The sequence below is a fragment of the Sorex fumeus genome, unplaced genomic scaffold, assembly GCF_029834395.1.
Source record: "Sorex fumeus unplaced genomic scaffold, SorFum_2.1 ptg000063l, whole genome shotgun sequence".
NCBI classification, from domain to species: Eukaryota; Metazoa; Chordata; class Mammalia; order Eulipotyphla; family Soricidae; genus Sorex; species Sorex fumeus.
In genome coordinates this window covers 43,549,224-43,575,612 of record NW_026606120.1, presented here as the reverse complement: position 1 = coordinate 43,575,612, position 26,389 = coordinate 43,549,224, and the positions used below count along the sequence as shown (strand labels likewise).

At 56.8% G+C, this 26,389-nt stretch overlaps 1 protein-coding gene across 1 annotated transcript; it reads right to left on the bottom strand.

Moving 5' to 3' along the window:
• Positions 1-1,601: 1,601 nt before the first annotated feature.
• CAMKK1 (calcium/calmodulin dependent protein kinase kinase 1) lies at positions 1,602-26,389 on the bottom strand. Its single transcript, XM_056127229.1, has 16 exons — positions 26,227-26,389; positions 18,977-19,377; positions 18,167-18,214; positions 17,782-17,835; positions 16,868-16,919; positions 16,521-16,654; positions 16,137-16,173; positions 15,394-15,415; positions 14,150-14,238; positions 12,559-12,758; positions 9,552-9,605; positions 8,802-8,875; positions 6,434-6,521; positions 6,095-6,223; positions 5,665-5,768; positions 1,602-3,441 (listed from the first exon to the last, which is right to left on the bottom strand). The coding sequence occupies exons 2-16, from the start codon at positions 19,334-19,336 to the stop codon at positions 3,369-3,371; spliced, it is 1,518 nt and encodes a 505-aa protein (XP_055983204.1). The 5' UTR covers positions 19,337-19,377; positions 26,227-26,389; the 3' UTR covers positions 1,602-3,368.

The following is a 26,389-nucleotide window of genomic DNA, read 5'->3' as shown; positions in this document are numbered from 1 at the left end:
GCATTGCCAGGTGTGACCCAAAAAGCCAAAAAAAAAATGAAGAAAAGAAAAGAAAAAGAAACACATGAAAGTAACTTGAAACCTAAACCCAAAGTGGAACAGCCTAGAATTCCCAGAGTGCCCTGCACCCTGGCCACCACTGCTGAGAACAAGGTGGGAGCCCAGACTCACCAACTTCCTCAAGGCCAGCTGGGCCCTGCTGTCAGTACTGGCTTCACCCATCACCATCATGGGCCTTGGGATAATTCTGCATGACCCTGGCCCTTACACCGAGTCTGCCATCATGGTTGCCCAGGTCACATCCAGCAACTATTCAGTACCTGTCTGAGGGGAGGGCAGCATGCCTAATGTGCCCAGCCACCCCCCCCCCCAGAACCTCCCAGGACCGAAACTTGGGATGGCTGAAGAAAACTGTGAGCCCCTCGCCTCCATGATGGGGTGGGGGAACCCCTCCCCTGAACTCTCATAAAAATGTGAGACAAAAGCCTAGGGAGGGGAGCTAGTATTACTCATCTTTCTCTAATAAGGAAATCAAGACACCACCAATGAGTTGCCAAAGGCCCCACACCGAATCAAAGACACTGGATCCAAGTTCAAGGCTGCCCGAGTTCAATGGTGACTTTCCGATTAGACCATGGAGACCCTATGAACGGGGCACTCTGGGGTCCAAAAGGCTTAGACCAGTGTCCGAGGCTAATGGGGTACAGAAAGAAACCTGACCAGCAGCAGCAGGGGAACTCCCACAAGACCTCAAATGGGGCCTGTTTTGTTTTGGGGTGATACCCAGTTGTGCTCATGGCTTAGCCCTGGCTCTGCACTCAGGGATCACTCCTGGAAGACTCAGGGAACCCTTTGGGGTACCAGGGACTGAACTTAGGTCAGTTGTGTGCAAAGTGAGCACCCTATCCAGAGTAATTCTCAGGCCCCCCCGGTGGGAATTTTACCCCTGAGGAGTGATGACACAGAGACCTGGCCTCCCTAGACTGCTGAAAGCAGGTACTCTCACAGGTGGTCCATCAGCTCCAAACATCCTTTTCTTCCAAGGTAGGGTCACAGGGTGTTCCCAGAAGGCTGAGCTGTACCTAAGACTGTAGCTTTCACAACCTTCAGAGCCAGCCTTCCACCCTCCCATCCTCTCCCCAGTCCCAGAGCTCTCCCCAACTACAGACCCTTCCAGAAAAGGCGGCAAAGTCAGCGAGGCCAACTGATGAAAAAGAACATACATTGAAGCAGTAGTCCCCAGCGCCCCTTGTGGTCCGCAAGCACTGCCAGGAGTGATCCCTGAGTACAGAGCCAGAAGTAAGCTCTCTGCAGAGCTAAGTGTGGCCCCAAACCAAAAAGAAAACAAAATGAAAAAACTACCAGGAATAACACACTTCCAGACTGAATAAAAACCAAAGGCACCAATACCAAGCTTTTAACTCAAGTAAGGGCTTTTTATTGTCTTTAACTCACTTCCTGGGAAGTTAACTTTTAAAACACTCTTATAGAGTTTGTTCCTTGCTTGTGCTACATTAAAAAAACAAACACACACACACAAACAAACAAACAAACAAAAAACCAAAGATACCACCCAGACCTTTAGTGATGGGGTAAGGGCCACATGAGGGCTTGGTCCCAGGCAATGAAGCTGGGTTGGCCTCCGTGAGGGCAGAACCAATCAAGGGAGCTCTGAAAACCCAACACCTGCCCCACTCACACTTCCAAACCCCTGTGCAAAGGTCCCCACGAAAAACCCGTAGGCCTATGGCCTTTAATTGGCTTCCCATGAACTCTATAAAAGTGTTCTTAGAAACAGTTGCAGACTCTTTTTGAAGCCCAGGCTTACAATGCTAGAACTCGAGGAGCCAGGGAGAAAGGAGGACCGTGGGCCTGGGCTGCATTCTGCTCCTGGCCTTAAATAGACATAGAAACTATAGTACAGATGCACGTGCCAGTGCAAGGCATGCGAGGGTGCTGTGTGCAGCAGATGGACACGCACATGCGCGTGTGCGGAGGCGCGATGGACACCCACGGGCACGGGCTGTGGGCGTTCCTCCAGCCCCAGCCTCCTGTGACGTGACACCCACAGAGACTGAGGAGACTTCTTGTTTTGCCTGTGTTCCCAGGGGAGGCACCCGAGTCCAGCTTTCTTTGTCTTTGGGGGTCAATCTCTTGAGTATTTGGTCAGTAAACAGCAAAGCCAGCCAGCAGGCTCTAATCCCAGAGAGAAGATGAAGGCAGCCCACAGCACGGCCAAGGGAATGCCATCCCGCTGTTCCAGCTCCCAGTGCATGGAATGTGAGGTCTTGGCGGGCCAGCAGGAGGCAAGGGCGGGGAACCTCACCTCTCCATGGCCACATGCCAGGGTGCACACCTCACCGGGATCCTGCCTCCAATGCTGCGGCTGACCCCGGCAGTTTGTCCTTCATCGTCGGAATGTGAGCGCAGTGTCCGGGGCAGAGGACAGGGGAGGATGGGACAGGGGGTTCCAGTTACTCCAGCATGTGCAAGGCTCCAGTCTGTGAGTCCAGGGCCTGGGTACCAGGTGGGTCCAGGCCTCTCCTGCAGCCATGAAGGGAGAAGGGGGTGTGCATGAATGATGTGGGCCGGGTTCGGGCCTCCGCTCGGAGCTTGAATTCAGTCTATTTGAGTGTAAAATGCGGAAGGGGAGGTCAGTCTGCTGGTCCATTTGGCTGCCAACAATTACAGGGTGTGCTGGGCATCACCCAACACTGTAGAAAAACTCACTGGAGGTTCCGGAGCAAGGCTTTGTCCTCCCCACCTCAGGGTAAACGCCAAAGAGGAAGACAACAGAAAAGGCATCAAAATTCTCCCATCCAGGCCTCTCCCCAGGGAAGCCCCGGCAACCTGGAGGGGCCAGGGCCTCCAGATCAGTCTTGGATCAAACAAGAGCTCCGGCACTACCCCCTGGGGGTGGGCAGGCTTCACTGTCCACGTGCACTGGTTGCTGAGCTGGGCCCCCTACCCTTAGGCCCACTGTCTGCAGCTGCGGTAAGCCGGGCTTCTGCCTGCCATTCTGGTTGCCCGCCTCCTGCCCCCAGGCCTTGCCAACCAGCCGGGTGGGGCTTCTAAGGCACCATGGGCACCAAGCTTCCCCACAGGATGGCTCCTGCCAGGGAGAGCCAGGAGGAGAAAAAAGGTTTGGCGGGAGCCTTGTGCCTCACCCCCCACGCCCGATGAGCCACGTTGCAATCCTGACCCTGGACACACGTGCGGAGGTCATGCAGCACGACAGGGGAGGGGGCTGGGAGCAGGGCCACCGTCCCCAGGCCCCTGGCCACAGGGGCGGCTGTCGGTGAGAGGGCGGCGGGCCTTTGGAGGCGCGGGATGAGCGTGCTGCTGGGCGGCCACGGGCAGGCAAGGGCTCAGGATGCAGCCTCGTCTTCTTGGACACCGGGAAGCTCGGGGCTCTTCCCCCGTTCACCACACCCTTCTTTCCTGTTCAGGAGACACCCGGAGTTGGAGGCCACTGGGGTCAGAACACGCACTCAGAAGGTCTACCCCCTGCCCCCATGCTTCCAGGAATTCAATGTACATACTCTCAGATCCCCGAGGTGCCCAGGTTCCCTAGCTTGCCTCATCTTCCTCCACATCACGGCAGGCCGTCTGGGTTGTCTCTGTGGGTCCCTTCTAAGCCCCTTCTAAACTCCATGGCTTTTGACTGCCTGAAGATGAAGGTTGGACTTCCCACCAGTCCTCCGAACCTCTCCTTCCTCTGACCTCTCTATACCCTGGACCACCAGCAGTGGGGCAGGCCTCTGCTTTGGCCCTCACCACCCCTTAGCATCCTAGTGGAAAAGGTTTGGTTTTGCATGTTTTTTGTCGCATTCACGGGGCAGCCTTGTGCCTCAGGGTGCACACCTCACCGGGATCCTGCCGGGATCCAGTCTAGATACCGCTTTGGGGGAATCCACTAAATATTCAATTAACTTTTGCATCTGATTTTCTTCCCAAGACCTTTTTTTTTTAAAAATGAGCAATTGGGGCTGGAGAGATAGCACAGTGGGTAGGGCGTTTGCCTTGCACGAGGCTGACCCGGGTTTGATTCCCAGCATCCCATATGGTCCCCTGAGCACTGCCAGTAGTAACTCCTGAGTGCAGAGCCAGGAGTAACCCCTGTGCATCGCTGGGTGTGATTCCAAAAAGAAAAAAAATAATAAAGTTGACCAATTAAGGGTTTTGATATCTTAAAAAACAAAATAAAGAATCAATGCCATTTAACCCTACTGCAATTTCAACAATTATCCCACAGTGTGAAAAACAATCTTTCAAAGACAAACACTGGTACTCGATGAGAAGGTAAAAAACTACTTCTCAGAACTAAAGTTGGGTCACAGGATTATAAACTATTATAGCTGCAGGTATTAAGACCGATCCCTTCCTAGTCCAGATGAGGGAACCTGCCTGTTTGAAACACATCACCCAGGGCCTATCCACGCTTTCTCAGTTGTCTCTGTGGGCCCTGCTCTGTTTGTTTTTTTTAAAACTCTTTAATTGGTTGAGGTTCTGTGATTTACAAGGCTGTCAATGATGGCTTCCCACGCACATAATTCCCATGGGCCCAGCTCTGTCCCTGTGACTGGCCTGAGCCACTAGGAGAGGAAGCTGAGTCACAGACTCAAGGCTTGTGACCAACCTCCAGGTTTGGCTGACTCAGCGGGAGTTATGCCTGATGTTCCAGCATAAATGATTAGTAATACCCTCCTTGGACACTCTCCAAAGTGGTTTTATCTAGACACTAAAAAAAGGGGTATCCTCTGAGGGCCAGAGAGATGGCTCAATGGGCTGGACACATGCTTTGCATGCAAGAGGCTGCGAGTTCAATTTCGGCACTGCACACAGAGCACGGAGCTGGGAGTAGCCTCCTGACACTATCAGGATGGCCCAGAACCCAAACGTAAATCAATACAATGTTCTACTTTTTCTAAGCCCCGTGGCAGCATCGGGGCCTACAGACTTGGAAGGGCTCTAAATTTAGTGGAAGAAGGTGCTGAAGGCATGTGCCTTTTACAGAAGGGAGGCTTCAACAAACGGGGGGCGTGGGGCAGGGGAGCGTGGCACTTTCCTAGCCCTGAGAGGCAGCTTGTTCCCATGTCTGCGTTTACTTGGACGGCAAGCATTCACAAAGCTATAAGGCTCAAGTCCTCGGCCACGGTGAGGCTGCAGGGACAGGGGACCACGAACACAAATGGTCAGCACTGCTTCCGGCCAGGCAGAGCCAGAGTGGCCAACCTTCTAGCACTGATGAGCTGGACAACCCTCCACAAGCCCAACTCAGCTCTATTCCCAGGAGCCAAATGCCCCACCATGCCTCCTGAGCGTCGGTGGCTGTGGCTCCGGGGGCCCCCCAGCAGTGCTGGTGAGCCAGCACAGCACCACATCCTCGGTCCTTCATACAGAACCACTAGCGTGGCTGCTGGAATGTCACCAGGAATAACCCCTGGGACCCTGAGCATGGTTTGGGAGTCTCGTGAAACCAGACGGGGGTTGTGTGCGAATCTCCACAGGCTGCTGGGACGAGGACACTGCCCACAGGACCCGAGCTGGAGACACGGTTGCACCCCAGGCTCTGGGTTCAGCCTGAGCGGTCCCCAGAGTGAGAGTAGGGGGACGTGTCCAAGCTTCCCCGCCACCTCCCCAGGGAGTGCCCACCATACTCACAACAGGAAGTTTCCTGAAGCAGACATGGATCGCTCTTCCCTCCGAGCCTGGGAGTCGAACGGGTTCCCGAAGGAGCGCTTTCTCAGCATGGACTTAACCAGGATCTGGGGGTGACACACCACGTGAGGAATAACCCCACCCCCCCAGATTCCCCATGCCAGCAGACTCTCTGACCCGCCCCCCCAAGGGCAGAAGCCAGGGGCCATGCTAGGGCTCCTGGAAAGGAAGACAGAACAGCCTGGGCAAGAGCTCAGAGGACCAAGAAGGAAGAAGCATGCACTGGAGGCAACCAGCATTGGTGGGAGCAGCCTGGGAAGGGCAGAAATCCAGAGCCTTATCTTGCAGATGGGGGCGGGGGGAGGAGGAAACCCTCTCCCTCCCCTGGGTGGGCTTCCATGGCCACATCCCTCTTGGGGGCTCCCCCTCTTACCACCGTGGTCCAGCTGGGGATGACCTTGACCGAGTTCTTCACCTCCTCCTCAGTCACCTCCACCACACTGCAGTGCTCCTCCTCAGACGGAAGGGGCTCCTCCCCATTCCTAGTCACCCAGGGGTGCATCTGAGGGGGCCAGGGAGGCAGAGAGGGGTGAGGGCCACAGGCAGACAGGGGCCCCAGATATGCTAGTCAATGCTTTGGAGACGTGCAAAGCTCATAGGCCCAAAGCCCAAGCCCATGCCCAGATGTCCTCACGGTAGACTCCCCAGGGGGAAACTGAGGCCTGGGTTTTCTGTCTAGCCCAGTTCTTCTGGGATCCTCTGGTTCCCCTACCTTGATGTCTGGCACCCCAATTCTTGTCTCGGGATTCTTGTCCAGCATCTTCAAGATTAGGTCCTTGAGCTCCTCACTGATCTTTGGCCTAATGAGGAGGAAAAGAGGGAGAGTGGGTAAGGACCCTTCCCTCCCCACCCTCATCCTCAACCTCCCAGAGCAGAAAGGAGTCTCCCAGGGCGGTAGGCGTTTCAGGATAAGTGTCGGAAACCCCCAGCAATTGAGTGGGACGGGAAGCTGTGGCCTCTGGGACACAGGCCCCAGGCACAGAGAGTTGGGCAGGCAGAGATGGTGAGGACAATGTGAGGACACTCAGGTCCCTCGCTCCACACACCCCCTCCTTCTACAGGGATCAGAGAAGAGTCGCCATGGACAGAGGTGGCGGCTGAGCCCAGGCACAGTTTCTGCTAGAAAAAGTAAGCTGGGCGGGGAGGCCCCATTTAGCCTACACCGTCCCTTCCCCAACTTGGTCTTCCTTGTTCCCACATTCCCATCCCCCAAGTCTCAGGGAAGGAACCCATGCTCAGGACTATCCGTCCTGTTGTGCTGAGCCGTCCAAAATGCTTCACCTGGGGCTGGAGAAGTAGCACAGAGGGTAGGGCGTTTGCCTTGCATGCAGCCAACCCCAGTTTGATTCCTAGCATCCCAAAAGGTCCCCTGAGCACCGCCAGGGAGGGGTAATTCCTGAGTGCAGAGCCAGGAGTAAACCCTGTGCATTGCCAGGTGTGACCCAAAAAGTAAAACAAAAAACAAACAAAAAAAAAACAAAATGCTTCACCCCTTGCTGCAGTCTGAGCTGGGAAGAGCTTGCCATGCAGGTTCAGACAAGCTAGGAGAGCACTGGGCTGGCCAGCGCTGCGCTAGGGAGCAAGGGGGCAGCATGCTGGCAGGGCAAGGCCCGAGCCCCTGGAATGCCAGAGCCAGGGCTGGGCGGGAGCAAGCCTTGGCCAAAGGCTCTGCAGGACAGCGGTGACCCCAGATGTGTTCTCTTGTGGTCCCCCAGCCTGCGTGAGACTGGACAGGAGTGAGTGGACAGTAGGGACAGCAGAAAGGAGGAGACCAGGCCAGGCATCGTGATGTGGGTAGATGGCAGTGAGGCCCAGAGCTCTGCAGGGGGTGGGACAGCTGGGACAGGAAAGGGGCTTGAGGGACAGGCAGCATCAGGAGGCATGCCTGGTGGGTTCTAACTCGCCCTGAATTCTTTTCTCTTTTCTCCTTCCTTTCTCTTTCCTTCCTTCCTTTCTTCTTCCTTCCTCCCTCCCTCCCTCCTTCCCTCCCTCCTTTTCTCCCTCCCTCCCTCCCCCCTTTCTTCTTTCCTTTCTTCCCTTCCCTCCCCCTTCCCTCCCTCCCTCCCTCCCTCCCTCCCTCCCTCTCTCCCTCCCTCCCTCCCTCCCTCCCTCCCTCCCTCCCTCCCTCCCTTCCTGTTATATCCAGTGGTGCTCAGGGCTTACTCCTGGCTCTGCAATACTCCTAGCTGGTCTCAGGTGACCATATGGATGCCAGGGATCAAACCCCGTTCAACCATATGCTAGGTAAGTGCCCTGCCTACTATACTATCGCTCTGGCCTCTTGCCCCAGCTTCTGTGTGCAGAAGACAGAGGGTCCTGAAGTCTGAGGGTCTGGGGCCCAGGCTGGCCGCCACGGAAATCACGATCTAAACTCAGTGATGAACTCAGTGGTGCCCATGACAGAGGTCTCTGAGCAGAGGGAGTGCCTGACCCTGAGCACGAACTACGTCCCAGTTCTCTGGGAGAGAAAGTGGCTTCAGATCCTAGACAAGCTGACCCCACTCCTCCGGTCTCTTTTCCATCTGTGAAGTGGGGGAGCACCCTGGCACCTTTAGAAGGGATGGGGAGCCTCTCACGTACTTCTCAGAGGGCTGGGGAGCCACTCACGTGACACTTGACCTGACATCCTGCTTAGGGGTTGCCCTGGTCCAGTGGGGCTGGGGCCCCCGGGCCACACCAGCAGTGCTCGGGTGACTTCACAGAGCCCAAGCTCAGACGTGGGGTCAGCGCCTCTAATAGAGGGACTCCAGCCCTGGGAGCTCTCCCTGGCCCCACAATGGCATCTCACAGCCCTCAGGCTGCACATGAGGAGGGTTCTCCAAGTCCAGAATCTCTGTGGGGTTGGTCCATTGCCCCCTCCCCCGCATGAAGGGGCAGTGCTGGCTGCACCGTGGGAACCACCTTAGCTATTTCTCCTATCTGCTCCAGGCAACTCTCAGATAAGAACCCTACTGCCCGGCTGCAGATGGGGTGGGGTAGGGGGGTGCAGCATGCCTCAAAGGGCAAAGCTGCGGAAACTCAGACACCCCCTCCCCTGCAGGCATGGGAGCCCCCTCTGGGAGGGGTGAGGGGAGACTCACTCTTCAGGAAACATCACGGACTCGTTCTTGATCTTCCTGTGCAGGGCCAGGATGTAGTCATCGATGAAGGGGCACTGCAGGGGAAAGCACACAGTTCTCAGACCCAGGGTCTCGGCAGGGGCCTGGGAGAGGGCAGCGCTGGGCTCCATGTCCCATGGCCTGGCTCAGGGCCTGGCACAGATATGGATGAACCCACAAGGCTCAGGGTAACTACAGGGCCCGGTGCCCTGAAGAGGTAACACCTCCCCAGACCCCAGCTTTCCGGATGGTCACCAGAGCGGAATCTGGCCAAGGAATCTGGCCAAGACAGTGCTGGGGGACCCAGATCCCAATCTGACCCAGAACTGGAGCAGGGCTGGGGGAAGGGTGAATGAATGCCTGGTTCTGAGGATGGAAGGAGAGGGAAGAAAGGTGAAAAGGTGGCACCATTCATGCGACCTCCTCCTGTGCAGTCTACGGTCACAGGGTCCATCTGACGGGGACAAGAGGGCACAGCAAAGCTCCCCTCTTGGTCGTCTCCGGGGTGGCTTTTTTTTTTCTTTCCTTTGATTAGGTTTTTTTAATAGAGGCAGTTCTGGAGGACCATATGGTGCTAGGGATGAGACTCAGGGTCCCACACATGCCTCTTCTCTGGAGCCACCATCTGTGAGCCCTGCAGGCTCCTTCCTGTCACTAACTTGTGAGGGCCTGCAGCTGTCATGGCATGGGTGGGTGCAGCCCAGGGGGCTGTGTGGGCTCCCCAGCACTCACCTTCCCGTAGACGAAGCAGTACAGTGTCACCCCCGTGGCCCACACATCCAAGGCCTAGAGAGAAACAGTTCCCATCAGTCCTCGGGAGGAGTCAGCGCCCTTTGCCCCATCTCCAGTGGGCATGTGAAGCCTCCTTCCTCAGCTGTACATTCTCCCCTCAAACACTCCCATGCCAGATGCTGCGCTGAGCATGGGGGGTGTGGGGGCAGAGGGATGACCAGAATGAGGCCCTGCCCTCCAGCGAGTCTAAGTCTCCCCAGGAAAGGCCCAGATGAAGACATTTCCTGCCTACTTGGAATGAGACCTCTTTTACCTACAGCTCTGTTCCTCACAGTGGACCACGCCCCAATTTCCCAGCACCCAGCAGGCGCTGAAGCATCCAGGGGTGTAGTAGCCTCTGGTACAACTGGGGGTTGCTTTCTGTTTGTTCATTTGAATAAAGTCAATTTACAGAGCCTAGAGTGGTAGTGAAGTGGGTAGGGCATTGGCCTTACATGCGACCAACCCAGGGTCCATCCCTGGGATTCCATATGGTCACCTGAATACCACTAGGACTAACCCCTGAGCACCACCAGGCATGACTGAAAAACCAACACAAGTAAATTTCTAGCAGGGAACTGGATAAATTGTTTCTAGACAGTAGGCAGTGAGTAAGCCAAGTAAATCTTGGGACCTCTGCCTGTAGGCTCACATCTGCTGTGCCCGTGACTCAACTGCACCCCAGAAATGCATGCCTCCTACTGCACTCACACCCACTGTGCTGGCTCTGGCCTCCAGAGATCACCCCTCCCTAACCATCACCAATATCCACCTTCTTACTGATGCCACACACAGCCCTGTCATACCAGGCCTCTGGGTCTCCACCATCTGTACCTCAACCCTCCCCTGTGGCACTCTGCTTCCCATCTCCTTGCTTGGTACCCTGTTCCTTTCTCTCAGGAGTGACTCTCCAATCTCTCCTTGTCTATTCCTGTACAATTCCAATCTAGAACATCAGAAAAAATGAACGGAAAAGTGAGCTGACATGACCTTACCAAAAAGCTGGCCTGTGCTCTTCATACATGCCAAGGCTGAAAAAGATAGGGAAAGGCCCTGGACTCATCCAGAGTAAAGGACTCCAAGGAGAAGTGACAAATTGTTGCGAGACTGGCCCTGCATGGGATCCTGGACCACAGGAAAGGCATTACAGGAGGATAGCAGGGTGGGAGAGACAGCTCAGCAGGTTGAAGGGATGCTTTGATGCTGCGGTCCCAGGATGCTCTGGCTCAACACTAGATGGTCCCTAAGCACTGCCAGGAAAGGCCCCTAAGCACAGAGCTAGAATAGCTCCATCAGGGATGGCTCCAAAAACAAAAATACAAAACCAAGACACAACAAAAAATGGGCAATAGAAGGACAAGAAAGAAATCTGAACATAGTCAAAAAAATAATAGTTTTTGTTTTTTAAAATCAATGATGAATTTCCTAGTTTTTCTCATTGTCCTGAGGTTACATAACAGAATGCCCTTGTTAGAAAATATATGCTCAAATAATTAGGAACAGGCCAAGGAGAGTATGCGAAGGCAGGAGTGCATGGAACCACACAGTATCTTAATCACTGCAGGTTACAGTGTGGAGGGCCCTTGGCACAGCTGGGGAGATGACATCCCCCAAAACACATGAAAAACAAAATTAAAATTTAGTTATAAGGGTGATAGCATCTCTAGTTTAGCTCTTGATGGTTCAGAAAGATGTATTCTGCATACATAGAAATGTAGGAAGAGAAAATGAAAAAGTAAATGAGTTAAGATCCCAGTCTCAGTGTCTCAGTGGCATTTTACTATGTATGTATGTATAGGTATACATACTTACACACACACACACACACACATATTATACATTGGACTGGAGTGAAAGTACAGTGGACAGGATACTTGCCTTGAATGCAGCCAACCAGGGTTCAATCCCTGGCACCTCATATGGTCCTCTGAGCCCTGCCAGAAGCGATCTCTGAGCACAGAGCCATAAATAATCCCAGAGCACATCTGGACATGGTCCCAAAATACACACACAAACACACACACACACACACACACACACACACAGATACATTACTATCCCTACAATTTTGCGGCAAATGTGGGGTTATACCCAAATAAAGTTTTTCGAAAGTTTCTAATTGTATTCCTGACCTGTCTTCTGAGCATCACAGCACCATGCAAGTCTAAGACCTTACAACCATCCATTGCCTGTGTGACAGAGGCACAGAGGAGAGGTGGGGATGGGGATGGGGCAGGGGTGGCACCCCACAGCTAATACACTGAACTGTAGCCCCCTCCCTGCTGGGAAAGCCTATCTCTACCACCGAGGAGAGAGCCCAAACTCCAGGATCTTTGAATTCTACCTAAACCCCACCGTGTCCCCCCACCAATGCCCTGCAACTCTCTGGAGTAGCTGAGTAGTTGCTGAGTTCCTACTGTCCTAATCCCACCCCCCCCCACTGCCTTCGCTCTCCAAGGCTGAGCCAGATCCTGAAAGTCGGGGCGGGGGGAGCCTCTGCCCCAAACGCACCTTCCTGCTCTTTCCACCATCTCCAGAGATTCTGTCATTCCCTAGCTCAGAGCAGAGCTCCTGGCAGGAATTACCTGCAGGAGACTTGGTGCTGTTTGGCTAGAAAAGAAGAGGCCACAGCTAAGGAGTTTTGGGGGCCAACAGAGTCAGGTATGAAAAGGGGAGGTTGGAGTGATAGTACAGCAGGTAGGGCGCTTGCCTTGCACATGGCCCATCCAGAATTGATCTCCGGCACCACTTTCCGAGTATGAGCCAGGAGTCAGCCCTGAGCACTGCCAGGTATGGCTCCAAACGCAAAACAAATCAAATGAAGGAGGAAATCATGTCAGATGATTCTATCCTAGACACAAGAACCTTGGCCCCGAAAGCTGCAACTGGTATCCACCCCCTACCCCCCCAATGCAAAATACTCCACATTTCCCCCTGAACCCCACCCCAGCCGGGCCCTGGAGGCTACCTTCCCGCTGAAGCTCTGGCCAGAATCCGAAATCGCCTCTGGAGCCATGAAGGCAGGAGTCCCCGCCGTGCTGGACAGCTGCGCGTCATTCCCTTCAAACTGGTTGCTGACGCCAAAGTCGGCGATCTTCACGCGCCCGTCGTCCCCCAGGAGCAGGTTAGACGGCTTGATGTCCCTGTGGATGATCTTCTGGAAATGCACTGCAGACAAAGGCCACTTGAGGGGGCCGCCCAGAGTCCTGGCCTGGCTAAGAAGTCCCTCGCACTGCCCCGAACACTTGCATCTCACGAGGACCTGGGCAAAGGTCTCAGGAGCCTCTGTGCAGGCCCAGGCTGTCACAGAGGAGCCAAGTCTAAATCTTATGAGTATCTGGACTCCAAGTCCAGTGCTCTCTTCATGGCTATCAAGGTGCCTGTGGCTGAGGAGCAGGGAGGAACCTGGGATGGGGTTCCTTAGGCCATTTCTAGCCTTCCCTGGTGAGGGGAGAGAACAAACTCTCAACTGAGAAGCCCCCAGGACAGAAAGGGGGTAGAGGTTATACAGGCCACTTGATGGGGCTATCAATGGCATTACTGGGTTCAGGGCTCTCTCTTCCTTAGGTGTTTGGGGACCCCCTCTTCTCCTGAGCTCTTCACAGTGCTAGGCATCCCCCCAACATTTTTTTTTGGCTTTCTGGGTCATACCTGACGATGCTCAAGGGTTACTCCTGGCTCTGTACTCAGAAATAACTCCTGGCAGTGCTCAGGGGACCATATGGGATGCCAGGAATCGAACCCAGGTCAGCCATGTGCAAGGCAAACGCCCTCCCCGCTATATTGTCACTCCAACCCCTCCCCCAACATTCTTATCTCCTCCCCACTGCAACTCCCCTAATCCAGGCCTCACCAGCTGTCACTAGGCCAGGACAAACAGTTTCTTCCCGAACCAGCCGGCTCTTCTTGCCCTCCATCTAGTCCTGACAAAGCCGCCTGACAGAGCTTTGGAAGCAATCCGATCATGGCCTCTCGCTCCGTGCAGGCATTCCTTGCCTTACAGTGGCCAGGGGAGCATCTCCTTCCACTTGCCCACCGCTCACTCACACTGGACTTCCAGTTCTTAAACAGCTCCTGCCTGCTGTCCTGCAGGCTCTCTGCCTGGTTGTCTTGTACAGTGATGCCACCCTGGCTGCCTCCACAGACGCAGAGACCAAGCTAAGATCCTCCCTCTCTGAGAACCACCCCTTAAATGCACAGGTCCCCTGCCAAGGGACCCATCCTGGTGCAGCAGGGCATAACTCTCTTTCATGAGGCCCTGAGAGAGGCGAAGCTTGGCTAAGTCCCAGTAGGTGGGAGATACTGACAGGAACTCCCACTGCGCTGACTGCAGGCTGCACAGCATGGAGATCCCTGCAAGCCCAGAGATGTCAGCAGGGCCCAGCCCCGCCCACTAACTAAGGGGTTTGCCCCACTCCCAACCCACGCCCCACCCCCAGCTGAAGCTGATTGGTAGATCGGCGCTGACTGACACAACTGGCTGGGGGCTGCTCGCTGGAGCTGTCACTGCCTGAGTCCACTTCCAGTCCCAGCCCAGGGCCGGGAGGTAGTTCACTCACAATACTCAAGGCCCAGGATGATGTCCCGCAGGTAGAGTCGTGCCTGCTCCTCTGACAAGGGCTTGTCACAAGGCACGTCCATGACCGGCCTATGGGGAGGGCAGGAAGGAGGGTGTTCAGTAGGAACGAGGAAAGGTGAGCCGCTGGTGAAGCGGGCAGAGGCTGTGCCATCCAGGCCCTTGGCATCTCTTGGATGGCCTTCTACACTCAAACAGGTTTCCAGAATGCAAGCAGCTAACTTCTCCTATGTAGCAAAACTCTCACACAATCATCCCCCTTCAATCACGAGAATTTCGTATTAGCTTTAGGCTAAATTTGATGCCCTGGTATTCCCCTTCTTCTAAGTACTAAATTATCTACACTCAAACAATTCCAAAGAGGCCCTTAAGGTAGGTTTCTTAATGGCAGATTCAAAACCAAGAGGTCATGAAATCAATTTAGTGAATACTGCTTTTTTTTTCTAGTAATGTAAAATGCATCAGGGTATATCATATGTAATATATATATATATGTTTATAAAAACTTGGTCTCAGTTACAAATGTGTAACATAAAACATGTTTCTTACTCTGTAAGGAGGCACACAACTTTACGAGCCCCTGAGTAACAGGAAACTGCTTTCTGTTCTCTGCCCTCCTCAAACTGAAGGAGTCTTTAGGTAGTTCCAGGCCAAGAGACAAGTCACAACCTCTCTCCAGGGCCTGAGTTGTTGGTGCCCAGTTTACTCAGTCCCATGCTCCCGATTCCACACCCGCTGTTCTGCAAATACCCAAGAAAACCAAAAAAGGCAGCCAATGAGCAAGAGCCCTAGGTTCATTATGATCTGAGCTGAGCTCTCACCCTCTGTGAACCTTAGTTCCCCCCTTGTACATGGGTGGGGAGTCCCCACTCACAGCCTTACAGTCAAAGGAACTCTGAGATGTGAACACAGGTAAGAGTCGAGTTCCATCTCTAAACTTTCACTTGAAAAAAACTCTTTTCTTCTCCCTGTCCTCCATCACAATTTTTTCTGTTCTCCAAGACCTGGCCCAGAACCTCTCCTCTTCCAGAAACCATCAGATTATTCCAGCCTCACTACTCCCCTTGGCCTTCAGATCATGTTCCTCTTGCTCCCTCATTTATCCCTCAGACCTGAGCTCCCCAGCGCAGGGCCGGGAGCTAATCTGCTCCAAGCAGAGCGGACCCCAGGACTAGAGACACTGGGAGGGGTTAGATCTGACCCGCCTGGTTGGTGTGGGGAACTCACCCCTTTCTCAGGAGGTCAAACACTGAAAAAAAAGAAAAGAAAAAAATAAGCAGTCAGGCTGTGCAAGCCGGTGACACCAAGGCCTCTCCTGTTTTGGAGGGGTGAGGGGGACAGGCGTTCCAAATGACTTGAGGGGGAGACAGGATGGGGGTCCTATGTGTCATAGCAGGTAGAGGCATGAGACCGGGGTCTAGGCCCATCAGCATGCAGCCCTGCTATGGGCTGGGTGGGGGTCAGGGGAAATGATGGAGAGAAAGTGAGGTTCCAAGAAGGGGCAGTCTCTTTCCTTAAGGTCACAGCAGAAAGGCAGGGAGGAGAGGAGTGCGCTGGCCTCTAACCCCTAAGCCAGTGTCTTTCTGCCCAGCCTGCACCCAGCACCAACACTCCAGCAATCACTATGTCCACAGTGACAGTCACTCATTTACTCCCCACCCACACTGCGTGACCCTTCTCTTACTGGTGAGGAAGCAGAAGCACAGGGTTATCAGACTGGCTGTGGGAACCCCGATCACGTGGCCTGCTACCTGCCCCAGCTCCCCTGACAGTGCCAGTCTGGCAGGGCTGGGGCTGGGGACGTTGCTCAGTCTAGCTGGGCATTCTGAGTCTGGGTCAGCAAGGTGGGACTTGACACTCGAGGGCTTGACACTGACTGACAGCTCGGAAGTCAGGTGTTCCCATGGTCCCACGTGTCCCCAGGGATGATGCCCAGGTAAGCTGCTGTGACAAGGAGGTGGGTCACTCACCCAAATAGAGATTGTCCTCAGCAGGGTCATCCAGGACCTGACCAGGGAGAGCAGACATGAGGGCAAGGCGTGAGGAGACAGAGGGTCGGTGTCCCAGTTCTCCTTGCCTTCATCGGCCCCAGGACCCCTCGTGTGTGCTGCTGCTACCCCAGACAATGAAGCAGGAACTGTACACCCAGCCTCTTCTGTTCCAGATGATGGGGGAGGGACTTACTTCTTGTTTGGGGGCAGCCACTCCCCCTCACGGGACCTTGAGAATATCCCAGGTCAACCTGAACTGACCCCTCAAGCCTCTCTACAGCCCCTGTCCCAGGTCTGGTCCTGCCCTTGTCAGCCTCAGCCATACCACCGTGGGGCAGACCCAAGCTCATCACTGCCTCCTACCTCAATGAGCTTGACCACGTTCAGGTGGTCCAGCTTCTTCAGGATGGCAATCTCTTGGTACACCCGCTCAAGGGGCAGCAGCGGCTTGGTTGGTCCTCCCTGGGCTGCCTGGGACCCTCTGGGGGGAGGGCGGCCTGCAAGCGGGAGGGGGTGAGACATTCCAGATGCACAAAGATGCTAGCCACGAGCCAGACCCTTATCAGACCCATGGAGCATCTTCCCACATGAGCAAAAGCCAGACTTTTGTTCACTAAAAGCCCATGATCCCAGATCCTAACAAAAATGAGCTAGGGACAGAGATCCCCAAGCCAAGAGCTCCCAAGTGAGCATGGGACCCGCCTACGTACGTGGAAAGCCATACTGCTTCAGTAGCTTCTTTTTGGAGAGAACTTTCATTGCCTAAGGGGGGGAGGGATGAAGATGTCAGTCATGTGTTGCAGCCACCTGGGGCCGGAACAGGCATGTGACATATGGACTGAAGTCCAGAAAGGCACACCGGCGGTCTGCCTGGCACCGAGGAGGGCCCCTCTGGATGTGGCTGAGTTGGTTAAAGGGAGGACTGACTCCTTTCCACCAGCAAGCCGTTTCTGGAGCTCTGCCCTCAGAGCAGGAGGCCTCCCTTTGCATAGTCCCAAGGTCAAGGGTGGAGCGCACACTTGAGGACAGCGGGATGGCTCCAAAGCTCAGCGGGCAGGCTTTGCATGCGGGAGGCTTGGGGTCCCCACCCCTGGCTCTACAGGGTCTCCTGCTTTAGAGAGATTTCCCAGGGAGTAGCCCCTGAGAGGGGAAGGGAAGGAAGGGAAGAGGAGGGGACAGGAAGGGAGGAAAAGGGGAAGGGGAGGGAAAGGGGGAAGAGGAAGGGAATGGGGAAAAGAAAGGAAATAGGGAAGGGGAGGGAGAAGGGAAAAGAAAAGGGGAAGGAAGGGGGAGGAGGACGGGAGAGGAAGGAGAGGGGGAGGAAGGGAGGGGAGAGGAGGAAGAAGGGGAGAGGGAGGGAAGGGGAAGGGGCAAGGGAGGGGAGGGAGGGGAGCTGAGGGAAGTATTTGCGTGCATAGGGACCTGGTTCAATCTCTGAACTGTGCAGCATTTTGGCCATTACCAGGTAGAACCCTGGCGTCCTCCTGGCCAGTACCTCTAGGGAGGACCCCTTGCCACATGCTCCCCTTCCTTCTTTCTGCAAGCTTCTGGGCTGGGCGCGTCCCCTCCCTAGAGACGGTCTTGTCCCCGCCCCCTCCCTGCTACCCCCATTTCCCACACTCACGTAGTGCCTATCTTCGCTCTCATTGTAGGCCAGCCTCACCACACCATAGGCCCCCTGCAAACAAGCACAGGACGGCCCCACAGAAAGGGGGCGTCTGAGTAACTCCAGCCCCTTCCTGCCTCCCATCTGCATCCAGACCAAAGATTTAAGATGACAAGTGGTAACTGCCCTGCCTCAGGCCCCTCTAGTCCCTCCTGGGTCCCTGTTACGAAATCTCTAGTCAGTGACCCCTGGTGGAGGTGGGGGGGGAGGGCAGGAACTCCCCACATGCAGAGAACACAACTTTCCTCCCTCCCAGGCTGGAGCCCCCCTACTCTGTCACCCCCATTCCTGAAGGGACTATTCCAGCAGAGGGTCCCAGGGGACCCCCCAGCCCCAGTCCTACCTTGCCGATCTCACTCTGCAGCTTGTACTGGTTCAGCTGCACACAGTCCTGGGGGTGCAGAGAAGGGGCCCTCAGGAAACAGTCAGCAGGGTGCCCTGTCCCAGCCCCTCAATCCTGGTCCCAGGTCTCAAGAACCTTTCAAATGCAGATGAGGGACACTGCTACTAGAATAAGCAGGAAGCCTTGGATGCCTGAGCACATGAATCCCAGAGCTAGGCAATGCCTGCCGGGAAAGGGCAGGAAAATACTCGGTGGCGCTGGCATCTAGGAAACACCACCTGTGGTAAGGCCCTGAGCAAGTGTGTCTAGAAGCGGCTCCAAGAAGCCGGCTGGGCAACAGGGCCAAGGGAGATGCACCTTGGGGAGCAGAGTCAGAGAGCCTGGCTCAGACAAATCCCCAGCTGAACCTGGCTTCAGTTTCAGACAAGGCCAAGAGCCAGGGGGAGCCCAGAGGGTGAAGCGGCTGGGTAGTTTGAGTCACCAGACTCCAGGGGGAGGATCTGAGGTACGGGGGGCCAAGAAGGGAAGGCGGGAGGGGCAGGGTGAGAGGACACTCCATCTATGTTCAGATCTCTAGGAGAATGTCTGGGGGACACGACAGAGGCCTTTTACCTCAGGATGGGGGTGGGGAAAGGTGCACTAGTGGCAGGGTCGGAAGCTGTGGTCAGTTCAGCTGAGGCTCTTGGGTGGGACAAAGTCATGCCACGAGGGAGTGAGCTCTTCAGCTCTGGGAGGACACACCCAAGAGTTCAGAGTGGCAGGAACTGCAGTCCCATAGGGCTGTCACGAAGGGTGCAGGGGCCCACTCACCTCAGTGTCCGAAATGGCCACGCGGTGGGACTCGATGGTGGGCCTCCGCCAAGTGCGTGGGGAGATGTGGCTGGCAGGGCCCGTGGCATAGGGTCCGGCCTGGGTCTGCAGGCAGCTGCCTGCTGTCCGCTCCTGCAGGGAAAACTTCCGGGCCGAGAGGCTGGGCCGGGCAGGAGGGGGCCCTGTGGAGTGGTCAGGAACCACGGAGGCAGCACGGACCCGGGTGGGAGGGTCCACACCGTTCCTGGCAGGCTCTGGGCCACTGACTGCCTTCTCCAGGTGGGCCACGTCAATGGCTGCCACACGCTCCACCAACTCTGCTCGGGGGTCCTGGCAGCAGACTGCTGGGCCTCCCTCCATTGCCGCAGTCCCGGGGTCCTCTGGACAGCCGTCCTGGGAGCCTGGGGAGAGAGGACAGAGAAGGCTGGGACCCTGACCGCTGGCCAGTCAGGTTTCTGGATGTTGCTCTCAGGGCACCACAGCCAGGCCTGCGCCCTGTCCATCCTGGAGTCCTAGCCGGCAGCACCCAAATCCAGGTCTGTCTCCGTAACTCTAGAAACCTCTGACCCTGCTGCACTCAACCCTCACCGGAAGACCTCTCTGCTGGCTGCCCGGAAAAGCAGGGAGAGTGGGAGCTGGGAGTCAGGACCAAGAGAGGCAGAACACAGAAGGTCTCGCTTGCCCTGGGACAGACAGAGCCCAGAGTCAGCTCAGACTCAGTGACTCACCAAGTCCTATCTCTTGTCTGGAAGCTGAGCTGGGCACCAGTCATGCGGAACCCACCCCCCTGAGCCCAGCATCCAGTCCTGCTCACCTCCTCCAGGAAGAACATTCTGATGTCCCAGTCTCCCTCCACATCCTTCTCACTGCTTCCAGAAACCTTCCCAGAGATTTTAGCTTCCCTCAGCTTTTCCAGGGAGGCCCACAGGAAAAATCTTCCTACCCTGCCCAAGCAGAGCCTCCAGTTCTGGACGCCCATTTGGGGAGGGAGATGCTACTTTGGCGGCTATCAGGAGAGACTTCACTGCCCTAAGTGGTCACTCCCAGGGCCAGAGAGATAGCACAGTGGGCAGGGCACTTGCTTTGTATGCAGCTGGCCCAAGTTCAATCCCCAGCACCTCATATGGTCCCTTGAGCCCTGCTAGGAGTGATCCCTGAGCACAGAGCCAGGAGTAAGCCCTGAACACTGCTGGGTGTGCCCTCACTCCACCCCCCCCCCCAAAAGTCACTCCTATTTTTCCTGGGTTTTTATTTCCAGTTTTTCACACAGCCCAAAAGTTTGCCACATGTGTTCAGGTGGAGAGGCAACGTCGCTTGGCCCAATACCCACCGTGGCCTGTTGCAGTCTGAGTGCCACCGTAGCCCCAGGTGAGGACGAACCCCAAACCAACCTCCAACCGCCAACCTCCCTCACTGCCTGGGCAGGACCTACGTGGAGCACCACCCCACCCCACCCCACCTCACCTCACCCTACCCCACCCCACCCCACTCCACCCCACCGCTCTGCTCTGGCCCCTGCCAGGTCAGGGAAAAGGAAGTGAATGGAATCCTGACCCTTTGCCCTTCCTGTCCAGAGGTAACTTCCTCTTCCCTACACTGGACTTTGAAGACACAACTTCTTTGTGTCCCCCATCTTCTTGGCGGCAGGGTTTGCAGGAGTCCATGGCTACTGGGCACCTGGCTGAGCTGCCGTCCTGCCCATTTGCCTGCTTATCTGGAAGCTGAGCTGGGCATCAGTAATGCAGAACCCACCCCCTGAACCCAGCATCCAGGCCTGCTCACCTTCTCCAGGAAGACCACCCTGATGTGGAGCCCTAGTCAAACTTCTTGACTCTGAGGCTCAGTTCCACCACCATCCCCCTGCAAGCTATTATGGATGCAGAACTACCCAGGCTCCCTGGAGGAAGAGCATGGGTAAGGCATGGTCCAGAGCCCCCATGGTGGGCACTGTGTGCTGACTGGACCTCAGTGTGTGGCATTCTGAAGTGGAGGAGCCAATACTGGTGTTCAGAGAGCACAGGGAAAAGGGGTCCATGCTGGCGACAGGAAAGTCACGCGTGGGTTCTGGATCTAGAGGAGTGAGGGCAGCTGGTGAGGCTCCATTAGGGAGGTCTCCCTGAAGAAGCAAGTAGGACTGGAGCATCAGGGAGGCCTCCCTGGAAGAGGATGAGGGGGGCAGTGATTAATGTTGGAGTTCAGAGTCCAATATGATAAATAAGGCACTAGGAAGGAAGGAGAAAGCCAAGGCTGAGAAGAATCCTTTAGGCCCTAGGCTAGCCTGCTCACTTGCTCCCCCCTCTGGCCTGTTCCCTGGGTACTCCCTCTCCCTCTGTAAACCCCAGAACAAAGACTCCACAGATCAGTGCTCGTCTGCTTATCTCTATGGGATCACTGGAGTCTTCCAGTGTTTGGCATACAACTGGAGCCCAGTAAATATTTGTAGTTGCCACAGTGCTCTTACAGCACTGTCCCCATCAGACAGATGGTGACACACCCTCAAAGGGGGACCCCAACTTGCTCCAGGGCAGAGTCCTCAGCAAGAAATGAATTGTGGGGGTAGGGGGTGAAGGTGATAGTACAGTGGGTAGGGCACTTGCCTTCCATGGGGCCAATCCAGGTTCGATCCCCAATACCCCTGTGGTCTCGTGTGGTCTCCTATGGTCCCCCAAGTCTACCAAGAGTGATCTCTGAGTGCAGAGCCAGGGAAAGCCCTGAGCACCACCAGGTATGGCCCAAAAGTTTAAAAAAAAAGGGGGGGAATTGATGGGATGGGGGACTGAAAGGACAGTGGGTAAAGAGCTTGCCTGTACACTGCCAACCTGGGTTCAATTCCAGTCCCCTGAACACCACCCTGAGTGATCCCTGAGCACAGAGCAAGGAGTAAGCCCTAAGTGCCACCTGGTGTGGTACTTAAGCCCCATTAAAAACCCCCATTAAAAAATGAATTGCGGGGCAGAGATCCTGGCCTCTGCTCCCAAGCAGCCCCCCAGCATGTGGGACTGCCCCTGGTAGCGATAACGGGCACATTGGCCCATGAAATATGTGTATGGTCATCCTGAGGCTGTCATACCAGCGAGGCCAGCCACCCCAAACCCTCTTACCAATTTCTCAGGTAGGGAAAGTGAAATCTGCCTGGGGTGCGGAGGCAAAGGGCCAGTGAATCAGAGCAGAAGCCTGTCTGCTGTTCGCAGGCCTAAGGACCCGGCTCTGCCCTTTCCCAGCCCGACGGCTGGGGGCAGGTGACTTCATCTCTGCCGTCTTTTGCGTGGGGCCAAAAAAGGCTCCCACTCTGCGGGTGTGGGGCTCTGAGGCACACAGGAGTGACCGCCCCTTCCTGCGTAAGAGTGCGTTTTTGTTGTGCTGCTGTGGGGACTGCAGGCCACGCTGTGCCGTGGGCAGATGGGAGCGCCTGTGGCTGGGCAGGCTGACGTCAAGCTCCCTCCCGCCTGGATCAAATTCAGGTGACTAAGCAAGTCTGTGCAGGAGGCGCCCTGGGGAGGTCCCAGACTCCTGCCTCGTACCCAGGCGACAGGCACCTGGACTCCAAGGCTGAGTGTAAGGGCACGTGGCCACAGAGTGTGTGAGCAGGGCTGAGGCTTGGGTGGATGGCGTGAGTCTGCGAGGAGGTGCACACGGGTCCGGGGACAGGAATCGAGGGCTGTGGTCTCATGCATCACAGAATCAGCATGTGGGAATGCATGCGCCAGAAAGGGCTGGGTGTGTGTGCATGTGCGCGTGTATGTGTGTGCACGTGTGTGTGCATGAGCGCATGTGTGTACATATGTGTGCACGGGGAGGGGGGCTGCACCCTTGGATCAGACTGACCTTCCTTCCCTGTAACCTGTCCATTGACTTGAGCTGCAGGGCTGAGCTGGTCCCCTTCTCCTTTCAGGGACACTCAAATCCTCCCACCCCCAGAGCTGAGGTTTCAGGAAACACTTCATAGAAACAAACTCTGCACGTACTTAGGGGTGATGAGCACACAGTGAAGGCCAGCTAGAGAGGTTGGAACCCAGGCCCACAGCAGAGCAAGCGGCCCTGTGGATGTGAGGTGCTTCCCAGAGACCAGCGAGTCCTACGGCCAAGAAGGGCCAGACTGAGGTGCTCCCTGGGAAAAGTCAGCCCCTTCCTGGGTGCCCAGACAGTGACTGTGATGCCTCAGACAAAGCAGTGGGCCTCCAGGGGTCTCGGTCTTCTGTGAGTCGGAGAGATGCTCCCGCGCTGCCACTCCCAGGGGAGGCAGGCAGGCGGGCAGAGGGGAGAGCAGTCCCATGTGAGCCTGGGCCGGGACGGCGGGTTATGTCGAGATTAGGTGCGTGAAGTACAGCCCTGAGTCTGCCCCCGAGCTCTCGGATGGCACCAGCACATCACAACCCCCCACACCAGGGCTTCTCCTCCACTCAGGCTATGCCCCCGCGGTCCAGGCTCCTGGACTGGGCTGACAGAGCCGACTCTGGAAACCCCCAAGGCGGGTATCAAGCACCTGTCAGAGCTCTGGGAGCAGCCCCACTGCAGGCGGAGAGACCTCAGCTCTGATGGCAGAGCCCCAGCCGGCAGGGGAAGCCACAAAGAAGATGCAGAGCGACAGGGCGAGCCCCAGATGATGGGCCCAGCCTCCCTGGGCCGCCTCACAGGAGCCGTGTTTATGCTCCTGACAAGTGTCTGGACGGCCCTGGCAACGAGTGCCCTCTGCAGCTCCCGCCCCCGACAGGATGACTCAGTCCCCTCGAGGGAGGCCCAGGCGTCTGGTGCCAAGTCATGCTGGCGGACGCCCGCTGTGAGGACGCCCCCCCGCCAGCCTCCCCTGGGAGGCCCTGAGCACCGAGGTGGGCTCTGTGCTGGGCGCGGCACAACCACTTGCAGCGCATCCTCTTGGCCCAGCCCCAAGGCTGATCTCCAGGGACCCTCCTCATTGTCCACACCGGGGTCTCCACCACCAGCCTGGCTCCTTCCAGCCAGTTGCCTCCTCCCTCTCCAGGCTTCCGAGCAGTTCGGCTCCAATAGGACCCAAATTCAACTCAGTGTTTCTCCCAGGTCTGTGCTGCCTTCCTGTCTCTGTTCTCATCACAGAGATGGGACCGTCCTCCTCCAGCTCTCCCGGGCCAGACACCCAAGAGCCCCTCTTTACCGTCAGGCTTCGTTCCCTTTTGCCCCTCCTGGCACCCTGGCCCTGAAACCTCACTTACCCACCACTCCGACCACACACCACTCCTTGCTGCTTCTCTAATTGCTGTCAGGACTGCGTACAAGCTGTGCCTTCTGCCGAAAGCATACCTCCCTCTCTGCTGTCAGAGGACAGCTCAGATGCCTCCCCCGGGGGCCCCTCCCCAGTCCCCCACGGTTGGGTGAGGTCACCAAGGCCAACTCTTTCAAAAGTCCAGGGCCAGATCACGTCTTAACTCACCTCGGTGACACATAGGCCTCCTAGCCACAGCCCTATCTCCAGACTCACACCAAGACCGCCCCCCAGCCCCGGCCTCCAGGCTTTATACCAGCTGCCACAGGCAATGTCCTGACATGCAAATGTGGTCACAATTTCTCCAGTCAGGCCTTCCAGGAACATAGCATCTGGAGGACAAAAGGAACTGGGGGCTGGGGACGGAGTCTCACACAGGGAGTTGACAGGCGTGGGAGCAGCCAGGGACACAGACTCTTAGGATACAAACACAGAGTCATTCACTCAGGCCACCAAGACTTATGACGGAGCACCTTCTCTGGGTGCCCAGGCGCGAGGCTAGGTGCCTGAGGGGGAGGAGCCCATGGATGAGAAAGATGAAGGACCTGCTCTCAGCGAGCTGAATTTCAGGAGGGGGCAGTTCAAGAAGGAACCAGAAAGCCTATATGGAACAGGTGATCTCTCAGGGGGCAGGCAGTGGAGGGAAACAGAATCGTATAAGGGACTGCCTGGGCTGTGAGTGTTTTGGCCAAGAAAGTCTCACTGATGGAGGGTCTGCGTAGAAGACTAGAGAGGGAAGGGAGTGGATGGTACAGCCATCTGGAGGGGCACTGCAAATGGGGGATCCTGCAACTGCAGAGGCCACAGCCAGGACAGGCTTGCTCATCTGAGAAGCCAGGAGGTCGCTGGGCACTGGGCGGGGGCTTCTGTCTGTGAGCCAGCCCCTGGCTGAGAAGAGGGGTAATCCCCTGACCTCAGTGAGGGCTTCTGAAGGAGACTGCCTGGGAGTTGGTCTAGGACACTCACCCTGGTCCCGAGAGGTGCTTCCTGGCTAAGACTGAGGACTTGGCTTTAGGAGTGAAGGGTTTCTGAGCTATGCACACAGAGACCGGGCAGCTTCCAAAACCCAAGGAGGGTTTGCTGGTCTGTTGGCTGAGACCTGTGTGGACTGAGGGCATGGCCAGGGGCCTCCAGCATTCTCCCAGTCTAGCACACAAGGGCTGCTCAATCTGTGAGCTCCTGGTGGGGCAGGCCAGGGCATCTTCCCAGGGCCGCTCAAGGACGCAGGCTGCGCACTTCTCTCCAGTAGCCAGGCCCATCTGTCGGGCACCCGGCCCGATATGCGCCCACCCAAGCACGGTGCCACAGGCCCTTCGCTCCGTCCCACAGGCCCTTCACTCCGTCCTGTACCCTGCAGACAACCCAACACGCCTCCCCGGCCCGGCGCACGCCGATTTCCGCGTGACCCGCCCTCACACACCGCTCGCGCCCGCAGTGCACCCGCTCTCACGCACAGACACACTCCTGCGTCCACGTGACACACGCACACCCGTCTCCAAACACCACACACCGGTCCCTGCGCACGTGTGTGCCCTCGGCGGCTGCCCCGCCCCTGCCGCCGCCGCAGCGGCCGCCGCCGGCCCCCGCCCCTCCGGGGGTGGACTGCGCAGCCCCGGCCCCCCGCCGCAGCTGTCCCATTCATCTCCCTCCTCCGCCCCGCACCCCAGCTCGGGAAGCCTGGGCGCAGGCCGTGTGGGAGGAGCGCTCAGCCCAGATCCACACGTGGGTGCACCCGTCTGGGCCCACCCTGCAGAGACACCGCCTCCCTCCCACCCCGAGCGGAGGAGGGGGTGATCAGGATGCTGGATCCGCACTGGGGAAGGGAAACCGATGTGGAGTCGGCGGCCAGCGCAGGCAGAAGCAGGCACCCCGTCGACTCCGAGGCAGGGCTGGTTGGGAACCAGCACGGATGAGGTACTGGCTGCCCGTGTAGACGCGGCCACAGGGACCATCCCCGGGGGCTCGGAGCAGACGTTCGGGCGTTCCTATCCGCCCCCTCCCCGCCGACCCTTACCTCGGCGCCAGCAGACTCTGTCTGGGCGGCCCGGCGGGCGGCCAGGCTCGCTCCCGCGGCGCGTGCCCCACCCCGCCGCCTCGCGGGGTCCCGGAGCTCAGACCGCCGGCGCCGCGGCTTCGGGCAGCGCTCGCTCCCCCGGCCGCCGCCGCCGCCGCCGCCG